Source organism: Dromaius novaehollandiae, chromosome 7 (genome assembly GCF_036370855.1).
Source record: "Dromaius novaehollandiae isolate bDroNov1 chromosome 7, bDroNov1.hap1, whole genome shotgun sequence".
NCBI classification, from domain to species: domain Eukaryota; kingdom Metazoa; phylum Chordata; class Aves; order Casuariiformes; family Dromaiidae; genus Dromaius; species Dromaius novaehollandiae.
Genome location: NC_088104.1, coordinates 15,884,026 through 15,911,262, shown reverse-complemented (window position 1 = coordinate 15,911,262; position 27,237 = coordinate 15,884,026). Strand labels below are relative to the sequence as shown.

The window sequence follows — 27,237 nt, the reverse complement described above, 5'->3', positions numbered from 1 at the left end:
TGTGAGCCTCTAACTATTTTCCACTTAGCTACTCCCTCAGCCATAGTTTCCATGTATTTAAACTTGGCTCCTGCTAGCGTCTTTTTGTGCCCCTACCTACTTGTCTAGGAAGAGCAAGTGACCATACAGAATTCCTCGTGCTGGGCAATCTGTGCTTCCTTTGCACTGAGAACCTAGACACAGCTAGTAGTAGAACAGACTTTTAAATTATTATCTTAGAGCACTTGTGAGGTTCCCCAAGGGTCCAGCCCTAGGACCATGATAATAGTAATTACAGAAATTTGACTTCTTAAACCTCCCACAGTAAAAACCAGTAATCACTTAAAAGAGCAAATAAAAGATCCTCTATCATTTTGCCACACTCAAGGACTTAGGGGAGGGAAAAAACCCTCAGAGACAAAAGAAACCCCAGAGAGAAGATAGATAGCCTTTCCAAATAGAAAGGGATACCATGTAGAGGTGTTAAATATTGGGCAATACAAAAAAGGAAAATTTGAAGGCAAATTTCAGTTCAAAAGAGACAGGCAGCCTCATTATCTTGAGATGTTTTCTCAAGGGGATTTATCGCAAGTCTGACAACTGCAAATGAGTTATAGAAAATAACAGGCAGAATGATAATCGCATCCACCACCCAGGAGTACCATACAGAGTACAATACTCTATACTTGACAACCTGCAGTTTCTTCCTCTTACTTTAAATGCAGCTGATTTGAGATCATTATTTGGATGGAGGAGGAACTTCTGCAGAAGATGAAATCTGTATCTCTGAAATGGGTGCATCATTATTCTGCATATGTGAAAGATGTCAACAGTAAAAAAACAAAGAGCTTGCTAGGTATGAAGACTCACAGGTTTGGTTCACTGACTGTGCCAACATTCAGAAGGGAGCAGAGAATGAAGCACAGGCTAAGTATTGAAGTCTGCTTCCATTTTGGAGGCAAAAACTGTTGTCCCTGAATGCTAATGAGTTTCTAATCCAGAACTGGCCAGTTTGGCTGTAGGTAACTTTTGTTAGGAGACAAAGATACTTGGGGGATTCATCATGCAGGACCATCTCTAGTGATGTTCAGTTGAGAGGGAGAGAAGGTAAGTAAACAACAGGTTGTTGGAAGAAGAGATTCCAAGTCTCTGAGATATTTAATTCTACTTTTGTGCTGTTCCTTTCATCACATTTTCACTCCAGGATACAGAAGCACAAAGCAGGTAAGCTTGCATCTCCCTGGGGATATGGATTGTTACTTGAAAACCTCAATGAACTTGGAGTACAAGTATTCAGTGAAGAGGAAGTCTGGCAGGCAAAGGACTACATCTGGCAGGAACAAGTTATTTTAATAAGTAGATTGTTAAGGGGTGGGGATAAGCAGAAAAGAAGGGACAGGGAGATCAACCTGTGAGGGCTGGAAATACCTGCAAGTAGATAAATGGAAGAGATAAACAGGGCTGACAGAAAGGACATAGAAAGATGTCGGATATACAGCAGCTGTTTCTGCAGAAGGACATTCATTCAAGACTATGGGGCATTGTGAGTGTGGCAACCTGTCCTTGTACTTTGCATGCACACAGTGGCACTCCAGACTACACCACATAACTGCTCCCAAATCTTGCAAAATGCAGTATAGCAGCCAGCGTTTGAAAACTGTTTCTTTAAAACCATCACTTCTGTGAGGGAGACTGAAGAAGAAGGGCACATCCCTTCTTCCTTAAATTGACCCAAGGAGTAGGACTTGGAGACCTCTGATCTAGCACAGTTAATGGCTGCATGAAATATTGTGATAATGGGGTTTTGTTGCTCAGGGCTGCATGGCACTCAGATGGTATCTGACAAAGAAAAAGCATATTGCAACGTTCTTCTTTTCCCCTTTACGAAGGCCTTCACACTGGTCCAGCTGGCAAAACAACCTGCTATTTAATGACCTAGGAGGCAAGCAAGGGCTCTTTCCTCCCTTTAGAAAGTAAGCTGAGGGGAAGAGCAATTTAACACAGTTCATAAGATTTGTACCTTAGAGTCCTCAGTCAAAGCAATCAAACTTGAGGTTATTAAAGCAAAGTCTCTCAGTCCCAGGATAGGTGAAGCATCCTGGAGCCAGACAGCCTTGGCTGCCAGCAATACGGTACAGGACTCTTCACACACAACCTTTCATTTTTCATTTCCTTATGTATTCCGCCCAATGCAGGCAAAGTGAGGCAGGACGTCAGGCTTGTTTTGCTCTACCTTCAGTCTGTTCTTACACCTTGCTACAAACTAGAAGATGTCAGGAAATCCAGAAGCAGCTTTGTCTCCATGTTCTCCAAAGACACAGTATTAGCCAAAAAGCAGATACCAAAACATGGTGCAGGAGTGAGGCATAAACTAAATGAAGTGCTAAATTTTTTAAAATGTGTGAATGCTACATGGCAGTGTACTGTTTCCTCTTCCTGTGAAATAAAACGTTCTTTATTTTGGTCCCAAAACATTCAAACATATTTGTAATTTTCCATGTTATTAGGAATAAAGTTACTTGCATGTTTTATGTTAGCAGGAGAGATAAAATTGTAATTCCTTTTGCTTTATCTCTACTGTCCCACATTTAGAGACACTAGAACCAGGTCAATGATTCTCAGAACAGCCAATACTCTGAATATAAGGAGCTGGTACAAAGGAGAACATTTCTGATGGTAAGAGAAACGTTTACTCTTTGCTAAAATGCCTACACAAATAGCAGAATAAAATTTTGTTACTACAGCACTCCTGAATAATGATGGAGAAAAACTCAGAAAATGAGAATATTATTATTTATCTGAGAAACCATGAAACCAATCAGAATCATGACTTCTATCATGCCATTAGAACAACATATTTTCAGCTTGGAAAAGGAATTAAAAAGTTTCTCCAAACAGATTCTAAAATACCTAGAAAGCCAAAGAAACCTACTAATTAATGCATGTATCTTTCAAGAACTGTCACCACTGCAGGCAGCTTCGCCTGGTTTTAGCCGCAGCGATATCGTAGCAAGCCAGTCATGTCCATATCTAAATCTGAACTCCATTCATTCAGTGTAACTGGCAACACCAACAGCCCAGCAGTAAAGAATGAAAGCATGTGTGACTGTCTCTTACCACTGTATAGATCTGAGGTTTGCGCCTTTTTGCCAGGTCAATTATATTGACTCCGTTGTAATAAAGGTTCTCAATGCACCCATGGAAATTTTTCCTCTGAAAGGTTCCTGGTTTCCCTGGGACTGGAATCCCTCCGAAGCTGAGCTTTTGGAAAGAACGAAGACAGCATTTAGTTATCATCCCAAAAGGATGGGGAAGGAAGGAGCAGAGCCCCACTCCACGCAGCCAGCCCCGCCATTAGCTAAAAACCAGAACCACGTGAGCAGCATCACCTCGGCGTATGAAGCAAGGTCCGGGTGTCCGCCAGGGGAATTGCAGGCCGAATAGTACAGCATTACAGCTGTTTGTGAGATGCTGCTGCTGCAGATGGCTTGCTCATTTGGAAATGGCTTTTATGTGCCACGACGCACAAAAATGCCCATAGTCTTTCAACAACCTGCTATTACAACCACCCCGGCCCAGGAACACAAGAAGCGTCACATACCGCTCAAATGGTCTCCAGCCCCCTCTGACTTGGATGCTGCCACCAAGCTGCAAAAAAAGCTGGGAGCCACAGCGCAGTGGAAGGACTAAAGTTTCCAACCACAGAGTGCTGGTTACCTGCAAGCTGTGGTCATCTCCTTCCATCGAGCCAGGGTTCCTTGAACAGTTCTGATTTCAGCCAGTGGAGGGTAGTGTCACACACACAAACTACCCCGCCGGCACCTTGCAATTGTTTTGCCTTAAATTTCACTGTCATTCGGTTGTTACAATACTCGCATACTGTATTTGAGACTGAGCAGTGTAATGGAAAAATATAGCAGGTTACACATTTTAACAAAACTTCCATTGTGCTGTTTAAGTACTGGAATACATCAGTACTGTGCAGATTATAACCCATCACTTAAATGAAGGACAGAAAATATACAGAGGACTTTAAACACCTAAGCAAATAAAGCTTCCAAAATCCTTGGAGTGCAAATACTTTAGACTCCTGAGAAAAAACAAACAAAAAACTTCCAATAACCTTATTTTCATTTTCCAGATGACACAGCTCATTTCTATTTACCTCCACTAGCCCTTTTGGCAAAGTTTTATTGGTGTTACCACCAGTTTTTTGTTTTGTTTCTTCCCATTTTCCTATCACAGCCAGCAGCACCCTAAGTGATATAATACCTGCAAGGACGGTGCAGGTGTCATAGTTTACCAGCACTTTAAGAGCTGCCTGCAGTCCTGCTGCATTCACTGCAGCAGGGACACTCAGTGCTGTGGGACACCGGGGACGTGCTGAAGACTGCTGGAAGCTCTCTATTCCTAATGAATATTATGAAAATAATGGAAAATTTAGGGGTTATTTTTCCTCCCACTCTGCCTAACAAGCCAGTGTGCATAAGCAAATGAAGCCTCCCTGGATAACCTTGAAAGCACTTCTTTGAAAACAACTTCTTAATGAACTTGTGGCTCAGCTATATTAATTGATCATTTCACAGAAATAAAGAGTAAAATAGATTTCCACTTTATATAATTTGCAGGTTTGTTACTGGCATGAGGGCTTATGTGGCAGCAGTGGGTTTTTTTTTTCCAGTGAGAATCATTAGTCCTTTCTTAAAACACCAGACTTTCTTCCCTTCAATGTTCTATTCTTTTAAGTTTCCTGCTTAGGGACTCTGTACTGGGTTTCAAAATCAGAAGAAAAATCAATATCAATTATAGTACTGCAGTATTGAGAAAACAGTTTCCTTTGTGATTGGTAATAATTTTAATTACCAAACTAACGGTTTTACTATCCTCTCAGCAAGGCCTTTAATCCCCAAAGTGTGGTGAGATAAACTTTCAGCAGACTGCACTGCCCTAGTGCTTGGTTGAAAGAAAAGTGTCATTTCAGTGCAAATGGAGAAAACATCGTGTGAAACGGAGCACCAGAGGCCAGGACTGAGCACCACCAAGTCAGTGGCAGCATGCTGATTTATACTAGCTGAAGACCTCCTCCACAATGTGCCCTGCCTTGGATCAGCTGGACAAAACATCTGTCATTACACTGGAGCCTGAATTTTCTGTAGCACAAGCTACCATTCAGCACTGAGAATATACCAAGAAGCAAGGAATCTCAACACTTTGAAATTAGAAGTGTTGACTGAATTGTTTGGCTTCTCTCAGCTCCACCTTAAAAGCAGTTACAGCTTTGGCTAGTTCCATCAGAAGCTATTCCAGGATCTCAATGCTTTAATAGCCAGGAGCTGTCTCCTACTTCCCCTATTAAATATTTTCATGATTTGGTACAGAAGAATTTTAAACAGGGCCAGGGGAGAGGACTGCTTTCTCCTTGCTGCTGTGTGAAATGCAAAGAAGGGAGAAGCACACTCCTGAAATTCAGCGGGAGCATCGGCGCAGCAGAGAGCAGGCACCTGCGCGTTCATGCCTTTCGCTGCCGAGCCGTCTGCTTGTGTCCCTCAGCTGCGCTGGGAATTGATCCCTTCTAGAGAAATGAATCCAAAGTGCAGAGACGAAACTTTTGATCTCTGAGCAATGAACCATGTCAGCTCAGCACATCCAAACAGGGTGATGGCTCTGACTGTGCAAACACGACCCTGTGCTTTGCAGGCTAGCAAGACTTGGTCAGCAAGCGCATCACGATAAAAAGGAACACGGGTAATATGCAAGCGTGTGTCGGTGGGGGGAACAGGCAAGGAACTGCTCTGCATACAGATATGATGATATAAAAGTTTCTAGGGTATTTTAAGGTATTTTTCACAGACTACAGGCCATAAGCACTGAACTAGTAGAGTGATATAAACTATGCTCTGCCATACCCTGGCCTTGTTACAGGGGAGCACATGAGGCTCAGGTTTTGTTGGCAGGCAGGATGATGTGAAGTGACCCAGGTCAGAGTCCACTGCCTGAACAGCCCTGCTCACAGTTGCCCATCCCAGGGAAGACAGTGCTCTCTTCCTGCTCACCAACTCTGTGCAGAGAGCCAAGATCCAAGTAGCTGGCTCCCAGATAGGCACAACTGCAAATTGTGACCCCCTTGGCCATGTCAGTCAGTGCATGGATGGTGCATGATATCTCCATAAAATCATGTTGGAAATGATGCCATAGCACCTCCCTCTGCAAATGAGCGAGTTTTCTCCTTGGAGACTTGGCTAGACCCGCCCCATCCTCCACCAAGGATGTACCTTTTCGACCAAATTTAGCTCAAAGCCTGACGTACTTTGAAGAGGCAAGTGTGATCCAGCACATAATTGCTCAGAGATTGGCCATTTTCTGGGACTATCATCTACAGAGTTGCACTGACGTAGTTTATACTTGTTAACTATGAAAAGGAGTTCTCTGAGGGAGAAATACCAAATAAGGAAGAGATCATTTCTAGAAAAAAAAAAAAAAATCCCACCCCACAGAGTGGGCATTTTACATTTTACACTAGTTTGACTTCATCTCCCAGGTTAGAACCTACGAGGCTTCACGCACCTCGTAATCAATATCCAAGTGATCTGAATCCCCCTTTGTTCGGAAATGCTGGGTGTGCTTGTCCACCGTGAAGTTCACTTGCTTGTTGAAGCGCTCGATGAGAACCGAGTGCCAGTGCTGATCATCCAGGAGGCTGCCCAGGGTGACGGACATGTGGCTGTTGCTGAAATGCAGGTTGGAATCCCCTAGAGGTGCAGAGGCAAGCAGAGGACATCAGCGTTAACTCTCACCTGAAGTAGGCCCTCACCTGAAGCCTGCCTTAGATTTTTTGGGCCTCTTATTCATATACACGTAAGTAGATATATACACATATACATATACATACATATATATATATATATTTATATTCCTCATCTCTTCCCACCCCCAACAAAATCCTTGTGAAAAACTAGGAGGAGATTTTTCCCAATGCTGCACCCACACACTGCAGCACCCAGGGAATTGTCACATTGCCTGTGCCCTTCATCCTGCTGCGCTCTCGAAGCCCTAATGTTTTAAGGGCTCCCTTTGGATTGCACCAAAGTCTGCTCTCTATTCATGTAACAGATCACTCCTGACACTTCAGTTGCAATCACACGCTTTTTGTGTTTTAACAAGAAAATTGCACCTGACCATTTCCAGAGAAAACAACAAGGCAATGAAGCAACATGAATACAAATGTTTTAGTCAGCTCAAAAAGCTTCTTAAACCCAGCCTGGATCTCCAACAGTTTAGATCAAGAGTCGCAGAAATATTTAGGCCCTAACCCCAGTGATTTCAAGCACTCTTCTGTTTTCTAGCTGGGTGCATGTGTGAACACTTCAGAGCATCTCATTTAAAGGGAGTGCATGTCCTTTTTTATTTCCCAGCTGAATGGAAAAGACTCATTCCAAAACAGTCAGACAAGCTGCAAACACATTCAAAACCAAAACTCACACACCAATACCCTTGTGCATGACACATGCATGCAGACAGAGCATTCGAAATGGCCAAAATCCGTAAACTCTGGGCTACTGCTGAGAGAACAATCTCATATCTCAGACAATGTATTCACCAAGCAGGTCCCCTGGAAGAAGTAATACTATATATGCAAGTATAATGAGTATTATATATGTAAGTATAATGGTATATTCTTATCCGAGAGTTAAACTTCCGGAAGAGAAGAACAAATCAACAGAGTACCACACTTGGAGGTTCAAGATGTAATGGCTATTTAGTCCAAATAATTTCCAAAGAGCAAATGAGAAAAATGGTGCATTACCATTCCTGCTCTTTGATTAACTACCTAAATAAATAAATAAGAAAAGATTAGCTGGAGAATAAACAATTAATGAGTTTATGTAAAAAAATAAAATCCCAGAGAGCTGTGGAAAATTGTTACTGACATTTAAAACAAACACAATTAAGCATGAGGGGAAAAATGCAGAAGGAATTATTTACAGATTCTGTTTTAATGCCTTCAGTTTGCTTCCACTAGTTTATGATTGTTTGTAAATCTAACTTTTCATAAACAGTAGGCTAAAATTGGTATTACATCATTGCCTGCTTTGTCTGCACAAGACACTTCCTAAAATGTTCTGGAATTGCTAGTCTGAGATCAACCCCTTCTAATACTATATGTTACATCTCCCCATTTTGGAGCCACAAATGGCTCAGATTACTTTATTCATCAGTGTTATTATGACTAAGAGCAGGGGTGACAAATTTGGGTCGTAAGTCCCTCCCTTCCTTGCTTCTTCCCCATAGTTATCAGACGGAGGGGTTTTATTTCAGCTTTCCATGCTGAAATTGGATGGAATAGTCCACTGGATGGACAACTGGGGCTTTCAAACCAAGTTCAGTTCCCAAACAGGGTAAACTGCAGCTCCCATCATGACTGAGGGACATTAATGCTGGCATGGAAACTTCTGCTCAATCCAAACCTCTCAGTACGAGAAATGTGAGTCAGCAGGGCCAAACATCATAGGTCATCCAGGGATTAAGCTAGTGAAAATTTTGCAGTAAGGCTAAGGGACTTGGCATGATCACTCCTGCTATTGTAGAAGTGTTTCCATGTACTCACCAGGAATTTTAATTATTTCTGTATTGTCTGCTCTGATCTGACCATAGAGGGAAAGAATGAGACACAACTCTCAAACAAACATTTTCAACCCCACACCAAACTTCTGGATAATGATATTCTTAAAAAGGAGGAAGGGGGAAAAAAAGAGCTTTTTTTTTTCAATTGCTGTTTGAAAGCATAATCCAAGCAAAGGTCAAAATTTCAAAAGTAGTCATCAAGCAACTCAGCCTTGGTCAGCTCTTAGTCTTCTCTGACTTCACTATTTAAGCTGTGAGCTCCCTGAGGTACACAGCAGGTTTTGCTGTTCTCAGATGATGATTATAGATGCATCTTAATAGAAACAATAGATTCATAAAAGCAAATTAACGTGAGCCTTATTAAAGGAATATTTGAATCCTATTTTCTCTTACCCAAGTTGATGTGCAAGGAGAGTTTCCCTTCCTGCAGTTCCAGGGTAATGTAGTCTCCACGCTGTCCTTCTCCATGGAATAAGACTCCATCCCCCTGCATGCTCTTGAACTTCAAAGAAACCACATCTTTGAATGTGCTCATAAGTTTCTGATTGAACCTGTACAGGAGGGAACTTCTGCCGTCGAAGTCTGCTATATCTGATTCTGGGGGAAAGAAGATGGAAAAATGAAGAGGAGGGGCAGCATCAGGAGATGGACTGTAACATCTTAGCATCCTTTCAATAACAGTTGGAGCCAGGTGTCCTCAGAAGTGTACATCCACAAGATGCACTTGGCATCTGGGCAACCTTGGGGCCGTACCACATTTCACCCATCTCTGCTCCTTTCCCTCTCTTTGAGGAATACAGAACACTAGGACAAAACCATCAGCTCTTCTGCGCTTTTCCTCCTCTTTCTCAAGCAAGTGTTTTCTTCTCACTCTACTTCTTAAAACCTTCCATCGTATTTAGATCTCCAGAGCATCCCTCGCCACATTCACTGTTTGTGTCCTAAACACATCCAGGACATTGTTCATTACTTTGAATAGCTCAGTTCTCTCTCCACTCTTTCCAGCTTCAGAAGCATCTGTTGAGCCACTTCTACATGCCAGCCATGCCTGCATCGACCCCTGCATCCAAGTTAGCATCATGTAACCTCCGAGGGCTGGCCACATGTTTGTGACGGATTTTTATCAACCATGTTTCCACATTCAAACTGACTAGACTGGCAGGGACCATCAAATACCAGTTCAAAAAGCTTGTGATTGGATTTCATGGGAACTAGGCATCTAATCTGATTCACACCTGGGAAAATCCTATTAGAAACACATTTTCCCCTTTGGGCAGCTTCTGAAACCTGATCACTATGATGGGAAACAAGCTATCAATTCTCTAATTGCAATTAATACTTCTTTTGGTAACAGTAGATTGCAGTCCTCATGTTGCTTAATAAAGCAGTATTTTATGCAAAATACATTTTTAATAAACCTTCTTTTTCTTCATATATAACCAGCACATTTCAGGTAGTGTTAACTACAGTTAACTAATACATTGGGTTAAACATGTGACTAGCATATATTAACTTAATTCCAATTTCTATCCAAATGCAATTTGGCACAAGTCATGGATAAAATATCTGCTCATAAATGATAAATCTGTCACTTCATATTTCCTGTTATTAAACTGTTATTAAAACTGAAGAGCACCATAATAAGAAAAATAATCTGAACAATGGTTTACTAAGCTATATAATTACTGATATAAATATATAAAGAAAAGAGTATCTTCATTGTTACAAAGAAAGAACACAGACCATCTTTGTTTGCACATCCCATGTTTTAATGAAAATCCAAAGCAATCAGTTTTTCATTTTCTTTTGAAAAATAACTGAAAGGGCCATATGCAAAGCAACCAAGATTTCCAGGTCAGCAACTGCATTATGATTAAAGCTAGAGACTTAAGTCACTTAAGTTCCCTTGAGAGTTCTTCCACCTTTCTGGGTTTTACCAGTATTTCCATTTGTTCCTCTTAAAAAAAAAACAGAAATAACAGGATTTTTTTAAATTAAAAAAACAGACCAAACTTTAGAAAGGTTTGCAATTAAAAAATATTACAAGCTCAGAAAATAAAAGACCTGTTAATGATTTTTCACTATGAAAACTATCATTGATAACTTCTAGATGTCAGAATGACCACTGCAGAAGTTTGGTGGAAGACTTAAAAATTTGCAGCACAAGAGGAGCTCAGAATTTATATTTGATGGGAAACTCTGACACTTCGAAACTGATTCCATTTCAGATCAGAATGAAGAAGTTATTTTCCATAAAACAGGAATTACAAAGAAATTTAGCTCCGGAAAATGTTCATTCCAGAATAAATGAGGACTAATTTCTCATCTGTGATGTCAGAATTATAAAATGCTATTTAGATTTATATAGGGAACAGTTGCTACTTTAGGAAATATCATGAGAAAAGTATTCACACCATCTGCTTTAACTGTTTTAAACTTCTGATTTAGGTACTCAGAATCACCTCCCTCAGAATTGCTGCTTTCTCTCTATGGACTTGACTGCCAGTTTCTATAAAGGGAATTTAATTAATACCTTATATATGAATTTCACCTAGCTATATTAAATACTTCAATTTGCTTAAAGTAAATTGCAAGTATACCATACAAATAGCTTCATTTTAAAACATGCAGGAATAAAGAGAGAGCCTGTAAAAAAGTTAATGTAGCCTTTGTTCTCCAATGCCTTTTGCAATTAAAGTTGATTTTCCAGCTCCTCAAAATAAAGATACTGTAAGAGAACAATGATTCTGCCTTGTCATAAAAGCAGCCCATGTTTGTCAGATCCTTATCCCAAATGACTTTCAAACCTTCTGAGTTCTCACTTCACTCCTGGTTCTCTGCTCCCCACTAACCCATGGCATAACATGCAATTTTGAGAACAGTTCTAGCACTAACATTTATAGAGAACGCAGAGGAAGTCCTGAAAAATTCTGTTTCTCTAGCATAACTCTCTCAGTTATGAGGATACTGGCTAGTAAAGAACCCTGAATGAAATGGGAATATATCAAAAAAAATGCTAACAGTAATATTCAAAATTGATTAATGGCAGTTTGCATGACAACATATCACCCATTAAACCTTGCAAGATCCAGCATAAGTATAATACAGTTGCTCCAAAAAACCTACATTTTTTCTTTGCTTGCTGTTTGTTTATAGTCTGTGTACATCTATAATACACTTGCAGCAAGAGATCAAAGATAAAAAATTTTAGAAGTCTCAGAAAACCTGTAGGAATAGGAAATTAAAACACAATATGTGTTTTCATTCTGCGCTGCCTCCTTATGAGCTCCAGGCAGCAAAGATGATACCTGTTTATTCTTTCCAAGAGGGTCCTTCTAGTGATTTTGGAAACAGTGAGCAGTTACTAGGCAAAGTTGCTCCAAAATATGAAAACATGCTCTAGGAACACTTGCAGTTTAATAAGGGAAGAAGATGGGCAGTTTCACTGCTGCTCTGGCCCCTGAATGGAAGAAAGAAGTTTTAACTCCCTGCAGCTGGCAGGGCGGGACACCTCTCCAGCTGGTCATGCCTAGCTGACTTCAGAAAGCCTTCAGCAATCTCATTGCCCTCCCCATATTCCTCGCAGAGGTGCAACCCAAGGGATAAACGTCAGTGAGCACCTCCAAGGAGGCTGCCCTGCTAAACAGCTTTGTCCCTGCTATGAATCTATCCCTGCCTCTTGGTAAGCAATGGTTTGGGTATTTGTCTGACGCAGGTGGTTACCAACACTACTGATCAATGCCCATCTGGCTCAGACCTTAAGAAGTTCTCTGTAATGCATTCATAAGAAGACAAAGGAGGGGATAGGGGAAGGAGAAAAAAAAAGAGAGAGAAAGAAAAAAAAATCCAGCAGAAGACCCTTGTGTATAGTGTTATCAAAAAACACAGTATCAGATCATATTCCCTGGGGCAATAACAGCAAAAGATGAGAAATCAAAGTCCTGAACTTTAAAGATGAAGAACTCAACTCTCAAGAGGAGAAGATACCCTATCTCATACCCTATCACTGTTCCCCCCATGGTTTCCCAGCCTGTTAACTGAACTTACACCTGATCCTGCTGATGCATTTTGGGCCATTACCCAGTTATATAATACGATCAGCATTTTCAGTGCAGCCATAAATCTTATCCTATAAAAGCAATCGTGTCAGCAGATTTTTTTTTCTTATGCTAAGCTAATGAGACTTTTCCCAAGTATAAAGATATACCCATTATCCCCCAGCATCCAAAACAATTGGTTTGCCATTTGTCTGAACACATATTCCCTTACAATTCTAGTTTTCTGTTACAGTCATGCTCCTGGAAACTTCATTGCAAAGGGCCAGTGAGCATTTACAAACACCTCTGTATGGAGGTTTTCATTGAACTCATCATATAGCCTTTCCTGAACTAGAAACATCACCATATATTTTTTCAGATTTACATCATGACACTCCTATTTTGTACCTGTTTAGAGAACTGAAATGGTATCTTTGTAGAAATTTCAAATAAATACAGTTAATTTTCATTTAAATACATACTATCTGTGTAAGGAAGTAAACAATCAATTAGTATGTTTCATGTGTGAATTCCAGCTAATTTCACAGCCTTGGACTCTTTGTTTGACAGGAACCTTGGTCTACATGGAATAGGGTCAAGCACATTCATGTGCGTGAAACAGCTCTGCTGGTAAAAACATGCTTTTTTTATTTTCCAAAGAAACAATATCAACCTGCTGCCAGTTAGAGGATTAAAAAAGAGAGAGAGAGAGACAGAGAGAGAGAGAAAGATCAGGAACTGGAGATACAGCTTTAAGACGACAGCTTTCTTGTATGACAGAGGTCTGTTTGGGACAAATTCATAACAGTAAATTACTTATCAGGAGTAATAAAAGACAGTGAGTGCCATTCAGCAGCACAGTGCAGTCACAGGTTACGTTAACCGCTTGGGCATCCACTGCACATCTCTCATAGGATTCTTTTGTATTTTTTATTTGTTATAGTGTCCTGGCAAAGAGCTTGGTGACCTACAAGATCTGAGCCTCCCATGTGCCTCCTACTAAATGGCTGCCACCGAAAACTGCATTTGCACAAAGTTACCACAACCAGGTTGTGTTCCTGGGACCTCTTCAGCAGAATGTGCTGGGCAAGACAGTCGTTCCCCAAAAATGGGGAGTCAGAGCCTTGCACTGGCACAAGAGCATCACGTTTACCTTGCTCTGCCATCGCTAAAACACTTAAGGAGCAATGAAGTCACAAACCTCTCATACAGCTGTCATGTTCTTCTCAGATATGCAAGGTTAAAAAGTAGCAGATGTGAGCAAAGACCATCCAAAGGACCACATGCTGTTTTGCAAGCTCTAGTGTACCAACGAGGTGCTCAGCTGCATGTTGCCCAATTTGGCACTAGTCCCAGGATCTTAATAGATGTGCAGCAGCACATTAAATTCAGATGGCCTAAGTTGTCACTGTCCCCAAACTTCACCACCCAGTGAATGCTGCCACTCACACAAAAGGGTTATCAAGCTTGCCTGTAAATCAAACCTTTATTTCCTCAGTTTTCTGCCCAGAATATCGAACAACTCTGTTTTCAGTTTATGTCACTATTGTTCAGCAGCAAATCAGGTGTCCCATTTCAGGGGGGCAGCATCTGCCTGAAAGGTGGAATGAACAGCCAGAGGCCTTGCATTAACCTGCCACCACAAGTAGGCTACAAGGCAGAAATGAATTGGCAGTCACACATGCAGTCCCACTTACGCAGGATCTTACACTGGTTCATCTGTGTTCCTCATTTGCACGTTCTCTTTTTATCTTATGCTTAATGACTGGATCCAAAGCTAAAATGACAGTGGAAATCCTTTCAACTCCAGTGGACTTAAGAGCAAATGCTCTGAGCTTGTTTACCTATAGAAGCCTTTAAGTCACTCCAACAGTGTAAAAAGGATTTGGCATAATTCTTCCTTTAGCTCCATTTCTTTCCTGTTTTGTCCTCAGCCTGCTGCTCCTAGTGATTTTTACCTCATTTCTTTTAACTCTTCAAATTGCTAACGTATTTCTTGTGCCAGAATTGAATGTGGCGGGTGAACCCCTTTGCTGTTGAACATTACAGAATGCAGTTACGTAGGTTTACAGCAGCTCAGGATCTGCTGTGAATACGCTTGCTGTATAACAGTAAAGACAAAATTTAAAAACCGATCATACAATTCTGTAAAGTGCTTGAATGCCTGGGTTAGGAATAGCTAAGACTGTGAAACTGTATGAGCAAAACTTGTAGACAGGTATGGCTTGGCATATGCAATTTGCCAGAGAGAAATTTGAATGGCACATTTATATAAACTGAATGAATATTTCAACACTCTGTAAAACTTTTATGAATCCCTTATTTCTTTTCTGGCTTGCTTCAATCTCATACCTTAATTCTGTACGGCCATTTTTATTTCCTGTAACTGCAGGGTACAGGACAAAGATGAAGAGTTAGAAGATACGAATGCAAGGAAACTCAGCCAAGTGATTCTGAAGTCTTCGCTATGTCATAGAAGATACAACCACAGTTTGACGTGCAGGTAATTCCCATGTAGTATTTCACAAGGAGTAACACCAATACATTCAGCTATGAGAGTTTCAGCTTTCAGTTCCAGCTTAATTGCTGATGGTCTGTTTGGACTATACTCTTCTTTCCATAGCAGAGGTTCAGTTATTTTAATAGAAAAAAAGCTCCTTGAAAATAGATGAGATAGCTGCTTTGGATCGATAACATCAAAGGGCAGCTGGTTTCGATTTACAGGTCTCAACTTACAGGCCCACTGCTGTGTCTGGAAAAGGTCTCTTGTCCAGGTAACTATCAGACCAGACCAGGCTTGAAGTTTCTCGCAGGTCTGTACTCAGATCAATTACAGTCCACACTGCCTGAAGCATCCAAGGAAATGTAAACGAAGCATCCCAAAATAACCTGAATGGAGCCTTCAGATCTACCTACAGACCATTAAAAAGGATCTTCCTGTGAACACATGTGAATCCATCCTCAGACTGTGATGAGGCAACTGACAGTCCTGGAGCGCTGTCTCTCCATTTAAGGTGACCATGTGAATCAAGAGTTTTAAGAAGCTTTACTCTCAGATAGTACTCAGATGAATTCAAGAAGTCTCCCATATAGGAGCCTTTCCACTTATCTTACAATCTCTTTTCTGCACCTAGGAGAAGCAGATGAGAACCTCATCTGAATGGGGAGATGTACAATTACAGTAGTGTCACATGATGGTGACCGATACCACATCAGATTGAATTTACTAGTCAAAGGCTGTTAATCCCATGAACTCTCCCCAGTAAAATCTTACCCATTTCCAGCAGGGTCTCTGAGCACAACAAAGCCAACTTTGACCACTTCAGAAATAAATCCACAGCCATTTGAGAAACAGATACTTGACTAGTGTTTCCTCATTTTGGGGCTTGCTTTCATTCTGTGCCTGGGAGCAACACTGGTCCTTTTTCTTTACATTCATATGCTTCTGTGGTGATACATTATGCATCTGCAGTGATATAGTAAGATAATGCCTGGCCAAAATGCCTTGAGGTAACAGTGTTTACAGACTGCTCCAAGATCCACGTGACAAAGAGCTACAGACAGCACCTCAAAGGATCCTTACCATGTGTTAGGAGGAAGAAAGCTGAAGAAACACCCATGGCAAAAACAATTAAAGCAGCAGACCAGTACTCTGCTCTCCAGAGCTCTAAAGCCATCAGTCGGAAGAGAAACACTGGCTCCACAAGGTGTAGCACTTTCTTTAACAACTAGCTAATTTGCCCTAAAATCAAAAAAAAACCCTATTAATCACTAAACTACACTAAAGCAAAAGGTAGTACAATTCCTAAATAAAGTCCTATGCAAAAATCCCAGATAGCTCTATCTCCTGCACTGGAGTGGGGAGGAAGGGAGGTGGGAGTAGGTTTCACGATGACTGCCGTGCCCGTAGAACGAGCACAGGGTCAGCTCTGCAGTGGACACAGAGCTGAAAAAGCTTCACCAGCTGAGCAAGGCAGGCCAGCACATCTCAGGGCAGAGGGACAAATACAGCAACTGAAAAATAAATGATGGCTATATATTTCATGTTTCATTTTAACTCATACTGCGTTGCATCCCTCCCGCAGTACTGACAGCACCAACAAAAGCTCTTTGGCAAAACACGGGTTAAGACTTTGCCACTTACTATAGGAGCAGCCGAAGACCTCAACTCTCAGGCCTATCCGTCCGTTGAGGCTCCACTTCAGTGGGACAAAGCGCACGAAGCGGGCTTTCACCGAGTGCAGGAACTTGTGGTGAACCACGCCGTCCGCATTGCTGTTCCCCGTGAACACCTGAAAGGGCAGAGAGCCTGCGTGAGACGTTGAGCTGCGAGTGCTGTACTCAGACCGAATGACGTGCACTGCCACCCGTCTGTCTGATTCTCAGCCTCACAAATTATTTAAATTTATATTGATGGTCAAGTTTTAAGTGCTGAGTGTCTCAGGAATGGGGAGGGGACGAGCAAGGATGGGGGGAGGTATACGGGAAATTGCAATATTGTTGTAGTAGGGGATGTTACAGAAGATGAAGCATAATTTCTCCAAGCTCAGGATATTCCTGTGCCCCACAATACTCCATTGGCCCTTAGCATTCAGCAAAGTGAGGGTTGAGGCCACTCAGGGCTTTGGTGCATTCAGATTGCTAGAGGCTGAGTCAGAGCTTGGGAAGACAAAACAGAAAGTATACATATATTTATACACCACAGAGAACTCAGCAAGACAGGACGAGATGAAAACCTAAATCAGTACATATGAGAGTCAGCATTTTGACTGTGTATGCAACCAAGATTTGCAAACAATAATAATTTTTTAACTTTTTTTTTTTTGCCTATTTGATTAATTGCCTGCAACTGCAAGCCAAAATTAACAGCCCTACTCTGAATTACCACTCAACAAAAGGAAATTCTCTAACAAATGAAGAATGACTGCAGGATTTCAAAGATGAAGCCTAACAAAGAGAAGCATCCAAGGTCTGTGATGCTACCTGAAGCTTTTCCAATTCATCTTTATATCCTGACTATGTAAAATTAGGCTAGAAATATCATAGCCTTCCTGTCATCTTCAAAACATTCGAGTAACTCAGCAGGGATTTAAATTTGAAGCTAGTTTTCATTTCTACAAAACTGTTAAAGATAGAACTGAGAAAAAAAAACTCACAGAAAGGCCATACTTGCAAAAGAGGTCTTCCTCCTTTCAAGTATAAAATTGCATCCCGAAAAATGATTTATATGCTTCTGCAGTTCAAATGCTGGCACCATTCAACTACAGAATGCAACTGCAAGCACACACAGGTATAATCCTAATAAAGTAGATCTGAAATTCGTTTCTGATGGCAGAAGGCTAAGGTAAAGAGATTCGGAGGTTCATCTGTACCCTGAAGAAAGGAGTAATTAACAGCTGTTTGAATTTTTACTCAAATGCCAGTAATTTTTTTTCAAAATTTTAAAAATGGCGTAAAACTTCAAGTTCAGTGTGTTTGTGTTTTACTAAAACCCTGTTTTGTTTCATTAGAATCATATTCAATAAAAAGTTTCCTTAAACATCTATAATCAATGTCATTGATTAGCCCAGAAACATATTTTTTGGCACAATACTTTAAAACCTTACCAAGTTTTGTCCATTTCACCTTAAAAATTTTGACTTGGAAAAATTCTCTCATATTCAATAAGCCTCATTCTCCGAATAGTCATGGGCACAAAAGACAACGCATATCTAGATTCCTAAAACATGCTTTGCAAGTGTTTTTCATTGCTGATACCCACAGACCTCTGGAGACAAACAGTCTAGCTCAGTCTTCCACAACCCCAGCTACCTCAATGAAATGAGGAAGACATCTACAAAACATGCAGTCTGGAAGTTTGGGGGGGGGGGGGTTGTTTGGTTTGGTTTTGGTCTTTTTTCATTAGGAGCTTATCAGACTGAAAGGAGTCTATAATTCTGCTCCAGAAACCAAATTGTTCCCAAAGCTATTCTTATCCTACATCTCTCTTGTTCTGGACTTTTTATGCAGAAGATCTTGTTTTCTATATGGATTTTCTGAGGTTGACTCACCTCTCTCAAATTCAGCTATATTATGTAATTAAAAGCTTCTGTATGGAGATACTTGCTCATAATTCAAAGATAACCAAAGACAGCAGCTCAGCAGCCTTGCCCATCAGGTATGTTTTGAGGAGTGCCACAAGTAGCACTTCAAGATGTCCTGGGCTCACTCATCGTGCTTTCCAGGTGGGATCTGAATTCAAATTCCAGCAGAGAGAATTTTAGAGCCTTTTTTCCTTATATTCTAAATTAAATGATCTTCTCCTGCTCAATAATGAAACTGTCAGCAAAGAGCAAGTCTCAGTCAGAGCTGTGGCAGATCTCACATTTTTATTAAGAGATTCCTGCATAGAAAAGGTGGATGAAGGGGAATTTTGCTTGTTTCCTTAGAGACAAGGACCATTTTCTAGAGTCCTGTGACTATGTAACAGTATCAGCTTTCATAGGAAAAAAAAAGGGGGGGGGGGGAATGAGGAGACAAGCAAAAAGTTTCCAGTCTGCACAATTATGAAGAAAAGTTGAGCATGCAATAACTAGAATGCAAATAAAAGGTGAAAATTAGGAGACAAAAGAAAAAACACACCATAGTATAGTGATATGAAGAAATAGTTTCAGGCTCCATGTTTTTTTCTTATAATCCTTTAATACACAGGGCTGTCAATACTGCATGTTGCATCGCAGGCCACCGAGTAATCCTTTTTTATTTTAAGCAAAAAAAGGAAACATGCTGGAAAAAAGGCCACGTGGAAAGTACAGCACCTATAGAAATGATCTCTCTGCAATTACCAAGCAATGGGAACCAGGTGATTTGTGAATGTGGTCGTGTGCTGAACAGCCCACACGTTTCTGCTTGGGAGCAGGTAGAAAAGCAGCACACACACGGGCACACAGCAGCACGCAGCCATCCGCAGGCCCTTGTGGGCACTGTGAAATCGCAGAGACAGCTCGAGAGGATCTGTAACTGTTGCTAAGGGCAGTCTTGACACCCTTCTCACAGGGCAACGTCTTTACAGGGCAAAGATGCAAAGACATTTTTGCAAAGCTTGTGCAAACCATGTGCCCAGGTGTAGCACATGGGGGAGTCACTGCTGCTCACCCCACCAGAGGCAGCCCTCTGCCTCCAAGCAGATGGTTATATACAACATGCTCTGGGGACTACTTGTGCCCTCACAGAAGTTTTTTTTGTTTATGCCAGGCAAAACAGAAACAATTGTACCCTGCTGTGTGTGAGCAGACCCAGGTGTCCACCCTCAGGCATCCATGCTAGAACATTTCCGTCATGACATCTCAGGGAAGAGCCAAAATTACCGAAATTCAGACTCCAAATCATCTGACTCCCAACCTGATGTGCAACCACGTAAATGTCCTTCCCATATTCAAACAGTCATGTTAAAAATAAACCCCTCATAAATCCAATGCATCTTCTACAGCAGAGCTTCTCAAGCTTCTCTAATTAGCAAAGACAAACTGAAACTTTTAGGAAAAAAATCCACAGCCCATGCCCTACCTGTAGACCTGCGTCTACGAGATGACTTTGCTTGCAGCAGGCACATCATTGCTTGTTAACTGCAGGGGAGCACTGTGTATGCCTTTAGGATTGCTTTGATTTTTGCTTTCAATTCCCACTGCTATACAGATCACCTTCTGATGTTTTATGGACTATGTGTGGGCTGTAGACCATTGACTGAATAACACCAATTGCCACAGATGGTCACTTGAAAACTTTGATCCACAGCTGACACAGAAATAATCCATCCATTAAAGAAGATGAAACAAGGATGCAGTACCAAATTTCTTAGCCCTGGAGGTTCAAATATTGATTAACTGTAAACGTATCAGTGGGAATGGCAGAAATACTTCCTCTTGAGAAATGGCCTCTGTAACAACTTGTTGTGGATGGGGATTAATTCACAGGAACAAAATGACAAGCTAGCAAAGAAAACAAAGCACCCGCATGCAATTTCCCACGCAACACAGTTGCTCTGGTGGGAAGCTTAACACTGAAAAGCTTTGGATTATTTAGAAGTCCTGCAAACAGAGCAGACTGATGATTTGTGTGGGAAATTCTGCTTCTGGTATTATATGGGGCTTATAAATCAAAAAGCTCAATTAGAGCCAAATATTACCATCAGATTTGCGAAGCCACATGTAGCCTTTTACCTAATAGTTAGTCACTGTAAGGTACAAACCAAACCTGCTTCATGACACCTGGCTGGGTGGTGCACAGCTGTGACACAGGCTATGGCACCACAGTAATATTTTATGAGTTCTTCTTCACCCCCAAAGTACAGGTTCACTCTCAAGCTCAACAGACATCAGCAAAGGCTGCTCCCACTTCCATGAAGAGGTGATATAAGAGCAGCTGTACAGGTTCAGCACGAGGCTCCAACTAGCCCAGTGCTGTATCTTTAACACTTTCTGTAAGCAGATTCTCAAGGAAGAGTTAAAACAAGGCAAGCATACACAACACTTTTCCCAATACTCAACCCATCTGTTTCCAGGGTTATACTGAAGTAAAATAAAATAGAATTCCAGTTTAGTACTGCATTAACAACAACAAATGAACTTTCAAAAGGTGTTCAAATCTCAAAACTATTGGCAATACCTGGGATTTGGGTACATAACTCCCTCAGGAAGATTCCAGTCCAAAGCAACAATTAAATGAATGGCCTGTTTGCAAAACTCCTCCATTCAGAAGGATCCCAAAAGCTGTTTAAGGGCAGTTTAGAAACATGTCAAACAACTGCAGTGAAATATGACAGTTGTTCACCAACCCTGCAGAGACACATGTTTCTCTGGTATATATTAATTCAGAACTGTGCCAGATCATATCAGCCAAAGATCTGGTTTGTTAAACCTTATATTGCCCTTTGGCCAGACCATCATAGCATGATCTCTAGGTTTAGACAGACAAATGGAAATTTGGTGCAAGAAAAGTGTCTGGTCATCAAAGCCTAATCAATTCAAAAGCTAGCGTCCGATTCAGTTGTACACCTCCATCTCCCTGTGCACACACACTCTGGACAGCAAATGGCAACTTATTTACCAAGCTGCAGAAGCTCATTCCCATAATGACTCTGCTGAACACATTTTGCTCTCCCACTTTATTAGGCAGGTAATGGGATGGGTTCAAAGTGTGTATGCAAGCAGTAGCATAGGCACAATCAGCCCTGAACAATGAGCAGGCAGACCTGAGGTTAACTACCTTCTAGGGGAGATATTTTAGGATGTATTCAGTGCTCTCATTTCTGCCAAAGTCATGCTGATGAACTGAGCCAAGGAAAAAAAAAATCAGATTATGAATGTGCAGGGGGCACATAACACAGATGTTTGCAATTTACAACATTTCAACCTTCACTGAAGAAAATACAGGCACAGAAGAGCATTCCACCTCCAAATCTCACCCTTGGCATTGCAGTATGCTTCCTCTAGTGCCCAAGGAAATAAGGACAGGAGCGCACTTAATTCAAGCTATCCAGAAGCTTAGTGAAGGAACCAAAGTGAGATAAAAAGCAGCTAAGCCTGTCATGAGTCCCCAAACTGCAGTAAGTAGAGTAAAACAATATAATTCTCCCTTTTAAACGCTCTTACTAAGATGAGAAAGATCATGGACTAGAAGGCATTAGCACTGCGACACAGAACATGCTTCCTGTTGTGCACATCCCAGGATCTCCTCAAATATTTGGGGGTACATACTCTTTAAGGAAAACATGAATTTCCCACAACAATAAAATCCAAAACAGCAAGGAGAAAATGTGGCCCAGCTTTTCAGATTTTCTAGCTTCAAATCAGCTATGAGTCAGGGATAGCTGTCAAGCAACAGAATTTCAGTTCTGCTGAAGTTTACATTAGCTAGGATATAATTCAGTAGAGCTAAATCAAGTTTTGGTATTAAACGCAGGTTCCAGAACTGGGGAAGTCAGTGACTGAAATCAAGTTATAGTAAGGTTCCCTTATCTCTATCTGTATGTGCAGAAAAAGACTGAACGGTACCATGGCAAGGAGGGCACCGCACAGCCATGAACGCACTGCATGGAACCTCGGCAGCCCCTGATTTTATGGGATGCTACAGTATTTCCATACAACAGCTGCATTGCATCAATGCCCACTAGCAACACCCTGGATCTGGACAGGTTTGTGGTAGCTATTATGACTTTTTCTAACAATGAAAATAAAAAGATCTATTTAGCTTCTGCTGCAAAACAAAGGCAACTGACAGATTTAGCAAGACTGGAAATTCCCTACTTCATCCTGGCCAAGCCTTCAAATTTAAGAGCATACATACAGATGTCTTCCCTGCAAGAAAATGAGAAAACTGTGAAGGCAAAAAAATCCAACTTCAAAGTTTCAATGTTCTTTTTAGATTTCACCTTTTCTACATACTGTTCATGCTGACAGTGAAAAATGCTGCTTTGCTTGAATTTATGTAATGGAAAAAGCCCTACACATTATGCCAGAACTGTTAATATCTTGTCATGAAGAAAAGTAATAAAATGGCTTTGCTGTCAACTCAATCTCCCTGTGTCCAGACTGGAAGCTACTAAAACCAAAACCTGTATCTCATTTGGGAGTTGGATTAAGAGCAGCTCTTGACAGCACGGGGTTTACGGCAGGACCCGGTCCTAGGGAGGCCCTAGTGCCCTCTTCATTATGTGGCCTTAAAAAAATCCTTTTGCTATTACAAGAGGCCAAACCATGGGGAGAATCTACTGTGCAGCCCCACCTGTCATGTGGACAACAAACCTATGCATTGTGTTTTCTTGCTTCTCTTTCTCAAGAACTGGGTTTGCTTCTTTCAGAAATACGACCCAGCCCAACCAAACTCCAAATATGAAGGACAAATTGACCTGCTTTGGAGTCAGTGGGAGCCTGTTCCACTGATTTCAGCAAGTTTCAGATTGGTCCCAGTGTGCCCCAGCCTAGCAGCTGGAATGCTGCAATGGGAGCCAGGAGGGCTGCACGTGTCCTCTTCGCACCTCGCTCACCTCCGAGCATCTCTTCCTGCTTCGCACCTGCCTTTCCTATTTATACACCAAGGTCTTCATAACAAACCAGTCATTTTTGGTTAAAGATCTTCTGAGCCAAGGTGCCTGTTTCCAGACTCACATTTTCTCTTCCAGATTGAACAGTGACTCTACTTAGTCTAAAGCCCATTGTTTCTTCAGAAAGAGAAACCTCCATTCTGTATACCCTTCCCGACATCCCCATAGTAACTATATTTTCCTCCTAGAAATGCCTATCCTTGACAAAGTCCCTCAAAAAGCAATATCCCCTGACACCGTGTCTGAGCTCCTATTAGAGAGAAAAAAAAGACTTGAAGGAGTGACCTGTCAAAATTACCATCCCATAACAAAACAGCTGAAGAAATGACAGCTTTCCTCTCCATTTCTCCACTCCCAAATGGAAAAAAAAAATGCTGGTAGTCTACAAAAAGGCCATTTAATTTCCCTGTACAGTAAGAATTAAAATGAATGGCTGCAGTATGTGATACCAAACACGGGACCTACCTCTGTACATAGCCCAGACTGCAGAGTAGTCCAGGGGAGAGAAGATAGAATAATGTAGCATGCACCAGACTATCCCATCATTTACTTGAATAACCTGCTCAAGTGGGCAGGTTATTTGCCTTTGATCTGCCCCATTACACTGAATATGTACCCTTCTCTCTGGTTAGTTGCTTTCCAAACACAGGAACAAATACTGTTAAACAATATCATTAGCCTCAAATAGATGATTGCCCAACAAAAAACACATTTATATTAAGGACACTGTTGCTTATGCTTGTGCTAACAATTAGTAGAACTGCTCACAGATTTTCCAATAGAAAATGTAGATTTCAGAACGGCAAAATATTCTGCAAAGAAAAATGTTTTATCTTTAAAGAATATCCACCAGGAAAATTTACGCAATATTTTGTTTTAGATAGGTCCATATCAATTCAGGAAAAAATATCAGTTTCATGCTGATACCATTAAAAACATGAAGCTTCTTGAGTCTTTTTAAGATTAATGAGACATTTCCATTTAGACCAAAACCAATGAAACAAAATATTGCAAAACTTTTTAATTCTGTGCCTTCTCTTTTCCTATTCTGCTTCTCCTCCTACAAATTTGCGTGTCTTTTCCCATTCTGGTCAACAACACATACCAAAAAATTGGAATTTTCTGCTGAAATGGGCAGCCTGATTTTAAAATAGTTTGAATTAATTATCTTATTTTGATAATAGAATAAGTTTAAAACCAGGGGCTAGATATATTTATTTTATTCACCAAAGATTTTTATCAACTGCTGAGAGATCCCAGTCTGAGAGAGTGGAATTTCCAGTGATTCCAGTGCCAGAAGATTTGGAGACAGGTATAAATATAAGCAGAGTGCCTACTACTGGTCTTCACTGAGCCCTCAAATATCCGTTCTCTTTCCAAGATGTTGTAAATTTTACCATTTACTTCAGGAACAGAGTAGAGGCACCATGCTAAAGCAAAATGCCAATGAAAATATCTAATCCATAGATGATCACAGCATAGGGCTTTTGAATTTATTTACTCTTTGTAATTACTGTCTCTAATTGGTGGTAGCTGAGCTGTCTCTTCTTATCAATTGACTCCAAGTAGCAATTTGGATACAGAACAGAGGATCATTTGGATTCCAATGGTAAAATATTTTGCAAGCAACAGCTAGTCAGGAAAAACAGAGAAACACTATAATCACCAGAATGGAAGAAGGAAACAGAGACAGTTTCTCACTAAAAGGCCTTTGTAATCTATCTTAGTAAATAAAACAGAGACAGGAATAGGTTAAGGCATTGGTCCATCATCATCCATACTCTTTAACTACTAGCACGTTACTAGGCATGGTTTTGGTTGGTGCCAATCTGTTTCTAGAGTCTCCCAGACTATATCTTGGCAAGGTTTGGGATAGCACACATGCCAGAGACCATTCCCAATGGACATGATGACCTCCTTTTGAAGAAAAAGAGGATTTACCAAATGGATAATATTTGACTTATGCCACAGCCTCAGGACTAGGAAATGATTCCTGCCTACTGAAATGGTTCCAGTTTACTCATATAGATGTAGGCCAAGTGCTTTATCCAACTTGCAGCTCGGTAGGCTGTCCTTCTTTCCAGCAATGGACCAAATGCAATTTCCTTACCCTTCTGAGCCACTGTTTGCAAACAAATGTGGTTTCATCTCACATGCAGTTGCATTTCAGTGGTTCAGAATTGATCCCCATCTTTAGCTATTAGAATCAGCTCAGACTTTGGAGCACTAGCAGGTGAAGGACTGTATAAAATATTACAGCTGTTATTGCTGTTATTATTATTATCACTACTACATAAATTAATAATAATGCGAGCGAGTAGCAGCAAAATTAAAACCATAAATTACAAGTCTAAGATAAAAGTCAGTAGCTAATTCCTGTTTCTGCTCAGCCTCCTGCACATTATCTTAAAAGCAATCCTACATATAAGATAGTATTTTGAGCTGTATCACAGCAAAGGATAAATATTTCCCCAGTACCTTGACTAGATTAACCTTAGTCAATAGACTGAAACTGCTCTTTCCACTACCAACATTAATCATAGATTTCAACTGTTCTTTTGCATAAATCTCATGGAGACCTTCATGCTTCATATTAAACTAGTAGGATTAACAATGCAGTGAATGTGTTTATGTCTAGCAATGCTGGGGAACTCTGGGAACCTTCCCTGTATTTAGCTTCATCAAAGTGAGCTTAAATAGCTAGCCCTGTACATTAGGTATCTCTCTGGTTATAATTTGCCAGACGGATCCAGCAAGATGACACCAGAGAGGTGTTAGTTATTCCATGCAACAGTGACCTCAGATGAATATTGTGCTTCATTATCTTACATTATTTCCTCCTGTATAGTTTGATGGTATTTTCATTTGGATCAGTAAAATAATAACCTGTGGTAAAGGATAAATACGTAGGCTTAATTTTCTCCACTGCTTTATAATGCAGATGCACACGCATCTCCTTAGCTATACAAATGCCATCTGGTTTTCTGTTTGTTTGAATAGGAGAAAGTTCACATTCCAGCCAAGATAACAACAGTTAACATCTCAAAAGGGCACTGTAGACTGATCTCATTTTGTTGTTTATCTTATTCAAGATCTTCTCTCTGGAATGGTATTATCATAAACTACATAAATAAGTGGTTACTAATAATAAGGAAGGGCATCATTTGCTTCCAAGGTTTATCATGCTTGGTTACAAACTGCTGTGTAATTACAAATTAGAAAACAATACATATTTTTGAATATGTATTTCTCTGGATTTCTACCAAGCCTAATTAAACTGCAAATTCTGCTGTCAATACACTGCAAGTTACATCCTAAATTGGTATAAATCATTAAAGCACCCTTCACGGCAGTGGAACCATGCTGGCATCCATCAGCTCTAGTTCTGGCCCGGTGAGTTATATAAACTGCTGTTCTGATCGCAAGAGGGTTAGATCTAATTGACACAGCTTCCTCCTACAAAACATTACCGTAGTATTTGCAGCATCCTAAGTTTGGGTCTCACCATTCTACTTTCAC

The 27,237-nt window shown here is 40.8% G+C and overlaps 1 protein-coding gene across 5 annotated transcripts in view; it reads right to left on the bottom strand.

Annotated features, from left to right (window-relative positions):
* The window catches only part of CNTNAP5 (contactin associated protein family member 5), a 299,019-nt gene that overhangs the window by 149,976 nt on the left and 121,806 nt on the right, over positions 1-27,237 (bottom strand). For 3 of the 5 annotated variants that reach the window (XM_026118441.2, XM_064514741.1, XM_064514743.1), the window contains 4 exons: positions 16,783-16,930; positions 8,995-9,198; positions 6,544-6,728; positions 3,097-3,240 (listed from right to left, as the gene is read on the bottom strand). In XM_026118441.2, the coding sequence (XP_025974226.1) occupies positions 3,097-3,240; positions 6,544-6,728; positions 8,995-9,198; positions 16,783-16,930 (681 nt within the window). Of the gene's footprint in view, positions 1-3,096; positions 3,241-6,543; positions 6,729-8,994; positions 9,199-14,990; positions 15,754-16,782; positions 16,931-27,237 lie in introns of those variants that run through there. The other 2 variants (XM_064514744.1, XM_026118442.2) reach the window with 2 other exon arrangements.